Source organism: Coffea arabica, chromosome 3e (genome assembly GCF_036785885.1).
Source record: "Coffea arabica cultivar ET-39 chromosome 3e, Coffea Arabica ET-39 HiFi, whole genome shotgun sequence".
Classification (NCBI taxonomy): Eukaryota; Viridiplantae; Streptophyta; class Magnoliopsida; order Gentianales; family Rubiaceae; genus Coffea; species Coffea arabica.
In genome coordinates this window covers 40,955,322-40,964,037 of record NC_092315.1, presented here as the reverse complement: position 1 = coordinate 40,964,037, position 8,716 = coordinate 40,955,322, and the positions used below count along the sequence as shown (strand labels likewise).

At 33.8% G+C, this 8,716-nt stretch overlaps 1 protein-coding gene across 1 annotated transcript; it reads left to right on the top strand.

Moving 5' to 3' along the window:
- Nucleotides 1-6,507: 6,507 nt before the first annotated feature.
- Nucleotides 6,508-7,758, top strand: LOC113737633 (uncharacterized). The gene is made up of 2 exons (XM_072083881.1): nucleotides 6,508-7,239; nucleotides 7,372-7,758. Exons 1-2 carry the CDS (start codon nucleotides 6,508-6,510, stop codon nucleotides 7,756-7,758), a joined length of 1,119 nt encoding a protein of 372 aa, XP_071939982.1.
- The last annotated feature ends 958 nt before the right edge of the window (nucleotides 7,759-8,716 follow it).

Below are 8,716 nucleotides of genomic sequence, written 5' to 3'. Positions count from 1 at the left end.
TATTTGTCGTGTATTTTTCTTGTCGTTTTGCAGACTTGAAATTTTATCGCGTACAATAACTATAGAAATTATATATAATTTTTGAAACTATAGAGAATTATATGAAAGATTGCTAAATCACAAGACAGTACAGTGCATTTGGCCTTTTTTTAATAAATAATAAGTATAATTATGTCATGCTTGTATAACGAAAAAAGAAAAATCAATGTGGTGGGTCCTGTTTCATGTGCACAGGCCAATTTTGTAAAAGTCTCCCTTTCTCGTGCCCACAACCTGAGTCTCTGTTTTTCCAGCAGTTCTTCATATGTGCTGATTTTTATTCTCACTTTTTTTTTTTTGAGAAAGTAATACCTAAACTCAAGAGGGAAAAAATGAATCCAAATATTCGACTATAATATCAAACACTAAGAAAAAATAGTTAAAGCTCAATCTAAAGTTCAAAGCATCAAAAAAAAAATTTTACCAAAAATTTTTATATTTTTCGTGAACTCATTTTTTTTTATTTCATATATATTAAATCGCTACAGTAGTTTTTTAAGAAAATCCTAAAAATAGCAAAACAACGAGAGAAGAAAAGAATCAAGTGAAGTTCAACAAGCATATATAGGAATGCTGTAGGGGTGCCTCCATCCCCGCCCCAATACAATCCTCTCCATTTTTTAAGCCCTCCATGCTCCACCACAGCATCACCATCCTTCTAGAATCCGTGACGTTCCTCCACCCCAATACCAAGTGTTCCTATCGTCACAATTATTTTTTCTTGTCCTCCTCTGCCCAATAGGTCTTCTCATAAGTCCCCCACGTGTCCAATACTGCCATAGTGGTTTGAATTTGTATGCTTTGTAGAAGCTAAAAACTATACATGACTTTCGGATTTTAATGGCTTCACTGATGGTTTTTTTTTTTCAATATATATAAACTAGCTAGTATGCTTGATCTGGAACTCTTTCAGATTACTATGGCAAAGTGACTTGTCAAATTGGAGCAACTGTTGGATATTCAGGGTTGGACTTTATTTTTTAGTTTAGCTACTGGGACGTGTAGATTATGGGAAAGGGTTTGGATTTCAAAATTATTGACATTTGATGACCATGTATTGCATTAGAGAAAAAAAAAAGTTACCTTCATGGGGTCCAGAAATTCTATTTTTGTTGTTATATCTTCGTAAGGATAACTCGGCATTTAATTAAAAGTTGCTTTGGCTAGAAAATTATAGCTTTAGTTGCCAGACTTCAGTCAGTAGTTTTTAGGCACTCGACATGTAGGTTTACTCAACCAAATACTAAAAATAAAATAAAATAAAATAAAAACAAATACTAGTGGACCATCAGCAAATGCAACTTTGCTTGTGATCCCAAAAAAAAGTCAGATTCTTTCTCACTTACTTCCATTGTTTTGTAAAAATCTGCATTCTGTTTTGACGATTGTATTGCGTTCTTTCTTCTTCTGGCTATCTGGATTGAATTCCTGTGACGTCACAGTTGCAAAGCTTCTTGATCATGTTACGAACAATAACATGATTTTTTTTTATTCATGTACCAACATTTTGTACTTAATTTCTTGCTTCTAATTTTGCCATATGTTTATCTTCTGTGATGTTCTCTGTTCATTTTTTTTTTGGGGTGGGTAAAAGCTCCATTTGGCACATTTTGGAAAGATCGTTTCCCCCTACTTCGTTGAGTCATCAATCATTCCATCTCCTAATATTTCCCCTCACAGTTCTAGATTGCAAATCCTTTGGAAGTATTACAAAACTAACAAGAAAAAAAAAGTAATAAGAACTTTTGGTTCTTAGGGCTCTTAGTTTTGCTTTGGAGTCACCAAATCTCCTCAGTTGTTATTAGTTGGCTTAAGGATTAATATCCTAAAATGTAGCATTATTATTGCACTAGATGCTCAGTAATGTTCTTTTCCAAAAAAAGTATTGTTACAAGAACTTTTAATTTTTTTTTGTGTCCAGTTAGAATTTTTTAGATCTTACTTTTACTTGGCTTGCTTGATTTGATTTTGTTTTGTGGTTAAATGAGGTGGAGGAGGAGGAAGCCTGAAGCAAGTGATGGTGATTATGATGTACGCTTTGAGATTCAATTGTAATAAGACTCAAGTATTTGTGTTCGGCTTTAGGGTTTTTTTTTAATACTTTTTGATATTGTAGTAATTATTTCAAAATTAAGTTTATGGTGATTTTGTAGTCTGAATCATTCATTTTTGTCATTATTTTTTATGTTAACGTCTGTAAAAAGGTCAATTTTCTTTCTATGTATGGTTTAACATTAGATTTGGAAAGTTTGGTAGTGGTATTAGACTGTTAATCATGGTTTGCTAGTAGAAAGGGTCAAGTTTCTTTTAATTTATAGTTTGATCTTAGATTACACTACTTTAATTTAGAAATTTAGCACAATTGTATCATAATATTCTGCCATGTCTCACATTGTTCTGCCATATAACAATGCTAAGTATATATTGATATCAAAATACCTCATTTTTACCAGCAATATAATCAATATTAAATTCAATAACATAAATTTTTTTTAAAAAAAATACCGCATTCAGCATAGGGCAATCCTACGTAGGCATGGCCACGGTTCCAGAACCGCCGGTTCTGGTTCTTCAAAGAGGTAGAACCAGAACCGCATAGTTCTGATTTCAGTTCCTTATGGTTCTGGTTCTGGTTCCGGTTCCGTATGGTACCCTACAATTTTATTTAATTCTTTATCCTTACCAATTTTAATACGAATATAACAATATATTTAAATTTTCAAATAGAATGTACAAAAATAAATACAAAATAAAGATCATATTTTAATTTTATTATTATTCTACAAAATAAGAAGTAATAAATAGACAATACAAATTTTATGAAAAGTACATTACATTATCAAATTAAAAATTACATTACACTATCGAATGGTTGTCATGTGTTGACTTTCTTGAGTTGGACAATCATCAATGTTGAAGATTTCATTTGAAGAAATATTGCAAAAAATATTTTTTTGCTTGCTTGATTTTGAAGATGAGCTACTACCATCAAAACTTGCCATTTTTTGATAGCAAATAAGCAAAAAAAAAAATTGTAAGTAATAATTTAATACTTACAAATTATAATGATAGATAATAGATGAATAGAAATATTAAATAATTAGTAAAATATATAGAAAGTCCACAAAAATTAAACTTTCTTAAAACCTATTAAACACAACTAATTTTTTTGAATTATCTCACTACTTATATTAATTATTTTTAACGGTTCTGGAACCGGCGGTTCTGGTTCTGGTTCTATTTTTTAGAGAACCAGAACTGGAACCTTTATCCAAGGTTCTGCCACGGTTCTGGTTCCGGTTCCGGTCCGGTTCCAAACGGTCTGGTTCCGGTTCCCGGTTGCAAATGGAACCATGGCCATGCCTAATCCTACGCTGGGCATAGCGTAGGATCCAAAGACTAGTAAAACTCAAAAGAATATTTCCACGTTCCATTAAATTATTATTTTAACTAAAATTAACCAAATGTACTGGGACATAATTGTGAATTTAGAGACCCCAAAAAAGCCCCTTAAAATTAAATATTATTCTTTTCTTCTTCTTTCGCTCTTCTATTGCCAAGACTGAAGGTACCACATTGCCATCAGCACACAATCAATAGCTTAGGCAAGTCTAACACTAGACATTGTTCATCCGCTGTAAGTGCACCCAAAAGGAAATCAAAGACCATCTATGCTCCTAAGAATGCTTTGATCCCACATTTAAACCTCCCTATAAATCCATCAAAATCCCAACTAAAATAATTAATCTCAATGAAAACTACAATGATGGTACTAAAGTTGAAGAAATGTCAAAAATGATGGAAAAAGGCTGTCATATGAATAAAATAAAATTGCTCTTACTGGTCCTGACTTTTAGAATTCATCAATTAATTTTTTTTAAACCGATTTCATGGATAATCGAAAATTTCAGCAGCCTCAAAATTGTACCCATGATTGTCATTTTTTCTGTGGTAAAATGAAGCTGAAGACAGAAGATTGTAGTCTCGTATATATTCAAGACCCTCAATGCCCTCAAACTTTAGTGGCAGCAGCTTTTCATCTCTGCAAGCCAGATGTCAAGACACTCGCCCAAAAATCAAAATGCTTCACCTTAAAATCTCGATCTATACCAGTGAATGAGACACCACTTATGGCTTGGATTCCAGAACACTATAGGCTCCGTTTGGATTAGCTGTTTTTTAAAAACTTTACTGTAGCTGTGTATACGAAAAACTTTTACTGTAGATGTTTTTCAAATTATTTTTAGAGGTAATTTTAAAATATATTTTTGAGTATTTTTATAATTTATAATTTTTTTGAGATTTTTTAAAAATATATACTGGCTCTATTTCTATATATTAATATTTATTTATTTATATATAAAATATTTTTTTTTCAATTTTGTTTTATAATATATAATTAATATATATTTATATATATATAAATAATATATTTTATATTTATATAAATATATGAATATTTATATATATTTATAAGGGATAATTGCAGAAACCTCCCCTGACTTTTATAGTAATAGCATTGACCTCCCCTATCAATTTTGAAATAGCATTTACCTCCCCTAAAAAAAGTTAAAGGCAATTTAATAGGCAAAAGTGGGTCAATTTACTAAAGTACCCCATCATGATTTAATTTTACCAGATGAATGTGACGAGTACTTTCAGCAAACCCAACAAAACGTTTGTTAATAAAAATTGCACTAAATTAACTATTTCTGCATAGTTTAACTAATTAACTAAATAACTAATAATCTAATTAATTAATTAACTAATTAACTTTAGATGCTTAACTAATTAACTAAATAACTAAATAACTAATTATCTAATTAATTAATTAACTAATTATCTAATTATCTAAATAGATAATTAACTAATTAACTTCAGATGCTTAACTAATTAACTAATTATCTAATTATGTAATTACCTAATTAACTAATTAACTAACTAACTAAAGTTGCAGTCTCCGTCCAGCTTTGATTCAGAGTCTAGTTAGTGTGTGAGACTAGTTGTAGAGGCAAGAACAGGGCGCCAATTGCTGAGGAAGATGGCGCCATGAATTGGCGCCAATTTGTGACAAGTTGCTCTTGAGGTGACAAGCTGCCTACTTGCAGCATTAGAGAATGTGCCTTGCTGATAAAATTCTGACCATTGAGAGAAGGAAACAAAAGAGAAGAAATTTGGAACTCTGGCTTAGTTCATGGGAGGCTAATTGTCCGTGAGAGATAAACAACATATGTGACCGTGAGCTAGGAACCAATTCTAAGCATCAACTGGAGTTAATTTGCAAAAACTGAAGTGGAGTAGGTAAATAATTTCTGCAGTTGTCACTTGAAGGCACAAAATTTGCACTTTAGCTCTTGTATGATCATGTTTTTGAATCCTGATTGCAGTGAATACATGTTTGTTGTTCCATCATGAGTTGAATGTGTTAGTAATGATCAGAAACGAATGTGATGTTATTGTCAGTAATGATCAATGCCAAATGTGATGATATTGTAGCTGGTTTCAGACGAGCTGTTGTACTATGCCTGGTTGCTCTGCTATTCATGTTGTTTTAGACATGTTTATCAATGGATGTTTTGATCATGATGTATTTTTTGATCTTTTAAGACTTGTATAAACATGGTGTATGCTTCAATAGTCTTGAGTTCATGACTGGTCATCAGTGTAAACATAAGTCTCTAAACTAGATACAGTTGTCTGCTATTTGCTACTTACATTGCTCAATAACTGTCACTTTTGATTCCTAGGATGGCTCTTTTTCCTGCTTATGATATAGCTGTTCACTATGAGGAGAAACAAGTGAGAATTCCAAATGTCGATCCAATTGATTACTTCTACATTAATTTGCTAGTTGATGTTGCTGAGAAGGTGTTCAGTGAAGTCCCTGGGCATCTGAATAAGTTAATACACATGAGGTGCCAGATTCCTAAGACAGATCGTATGTTTGATATTACAGATTATGATAATGTACGTGAAATGTTCTCAATGCATAAGTCTGAAAGAATGATTAATGTGCATGTGCTGGATATGGATGTTATTCCATCTCATAAAGCTAATCAGATGAATGAAAATTGTCATAACACTGATTTGAACTTAGGAGAAAAAGGAAAGGACAAGGTATCTGTTGTTGCCATTGATGATTCTGAGGATGAATATAGTGATTCTAGCTCTGATTCAAACTGGTTGCACAGCATGGATAGTGACAATGAGAAAGATTTAGATGTTGATAGTTATAGTGGTGAATCTGACATGTCATTTTCTGATTTTGATGATAATGAGGAGGGTGATTTAGTTCCTGATTCTGAAAATGAAGAAGAAACTGACCCTGTTTAGCAAGTTTTGAAATCAAAACTTTGGACGGACAACCCAAAAGCAGAGATAGAGTTTAAGAAAGGTCTACTGTTTACTAATGTCGATGTATTTAGAGCAACTTTAAATGACTATGTAATTCAGAAAGAATTTCCAATTATGAGATTAAAGAATGAGAAGAGCAAAGTCACTGCTGTCTGTGGTGTTGAAGGGTGCAAATGGAGAATCCATGCATCACCAGTTGCAGATTCCATGACCTTTATGATTAAGACTTATCAAGGTGAACACACATGTGTGATGGACAGGAAAAACACAGAAGCTACAGCTGACTGGATTGCCAAGAAACTAGTTCCAGTCATGAGAATTCACCCTAACATGTCCACCAAAGGGGTAGAAGCAAAGATGATTAAATATGGTGTGCATCCAAGCAAATGGCAGATGTATAAAGCACTAACTAAAGCAAGAAATGAGATTGAAGGCAATCATATTGAATCGTACACCAAATTGCCAAAGTATTTAGAGCTCATCAGGAAATACAACCCACAAAGTATCTGCAAAATACATTATGATAGGCCTACTCTTCTTGTTGAGCCTAGATTTCTCAGAATGTTTATTAGTTTCAAAGCTCAAAGAAGTGGATTTGTTGAAGGCTGTAGACCTTTTGTTGGTTTTGATGGATGTTTTTTAAAAGGTCCCTTTGGTGGTGTGCTTCTCACAGCAATCACATTAGATGCTAACAATAGCATTTTTCCTATTGCATTTGCTGTGGCTGAAGCTGAAAATAAAGAAACCCGGAGTTGGTTTTTTCATTACTTTGAGGAGTTTTTGGGGTCATTTACTTCAGAAAATGGTCCTCATGGTCCTCTAACCTTCATGAGTGACAGGCAAAAGGTGAGCTTCACAACAGTTATGCACATAATTCTGATTCTGTTATGCATCCAGATTCTGGAATAGTTATGTACTTAATTCTGATTATGTTAGGCATTAATGTAACTTGTTTGCATGTTTTGGTGTTCATTTCAGGGCATGAATATAGCTTATGAAGAGAAAGTGCCTGTTGCTAGTGGAAGACATTGCTGTAGGCGTATCTGCAGTAATTTTAAAGCTCAATTTCTTGGTATTTTGCTTAGTAACTTGTTCTGGAGAGCAGCAAAAAGCTTTGATGTTGCAGGACATAATGAAGCCATGGCTAGCATAAAGGAGTTAAGCGTAGAAGCATGGAAATACTTGGACAAAATTTCCAAAACAACATGGTGCAGATATACCTTCAACACTGGACTAAAATGTGATCATGTCACAAATAACTGCACTGAGTCCTTCAATGCATGGATAGGTGAGCTAAGACGGAAGCCTATCTTGACACTTGTTGATGGGCTGAGGAAGAAGTTCATGAAGAAAATGCATAAGTGATATCAGAAAGGATGCATGCTCACCACTGCCATCACACCAAAGATGCTTGGTAAACTACAAAAAATAGGACAAACATCAAGACAATGTGAACTCACTATGGCTTCTACTGACGTATTTGAAGTGGGGGATATGAACAGGTCCTACATAGTCAATTTATCAGCTAAAAGTTGTGATTGTGGAGCATTTCAAATTTCAGGCCTTCTTTGTAAACATGCTGCACTAGAGAAAAGCTGGAATCCTACTGTGAGCATTGGTTCTCAAGAGACAAGTACTTAAAGACATATTCAAGTATGATTCATCCAATTCCTGATGAGAAAATGTGGCCACCTATGCCACATGTTACACCTGCAACAGTCCTACCTCCTCCATTGAGGAGAGCTCCAGGTAGACCAAAGGCTAAAAGGAGAAGGGAACATGATGAAGGACAATCTGCATCACAACCAAAAAGATTGAGCAGGTTCAAGTGTAGAAACTGTGGCTCTTTTGGTTACAACAAGAGGTCATGCCAAGGAGCACCTGTCCAGAGTAAGAAGAATGGCAACAGAACTCCTGGCCAGCAGGTGTCATATGTGCTGAATTTGCTACTGAATGTCATTATTTTATATCAATTTATTACTTACAGTTACCTTATTGCTTAACAACAGAGCTATAGAAGAGGCAAACCAGGAAGAGAGACTGCAAACACAGGCCTGTCAGGAGCAACTCTTTGGGTAAGATTTTTTTTCCCTCTTCTTCTGATTGTAACATTTATAGCACATGCCTTGTCGAAGCTAATACTACTTGTCAATGTTTACTGCTAGGATCATGTCTCTGGCAATGTTCCAGTTGTACACTCAAGCCAAGGAAGCAATCCTTCTCATTCAATTCAACCTGCAACTGTGAATGTGCATGTACAGATTCAGAGCACATCAACCACTTCAAAGAAAAATGTGCAATCGAATGAGTGCATTTTATGATA

Bases quoted from the DNA above. Each gene is read 5' to 3' on its own strand.
- LOC113737633 (XM_072083881.1), top strand. From the start codon at position 6,508: ATGAGATTAAAGAATGAGAAGAGCAAAGTCACTGCTGTCTGTGGTGTT. The intron at 7,240-7,371 runs GTGAGCTTCACA...TGTTCATTTCAG, and splicing joins TCATGAGTGACAGGCAAAAG to GGCATGAATATAGCTTATGA.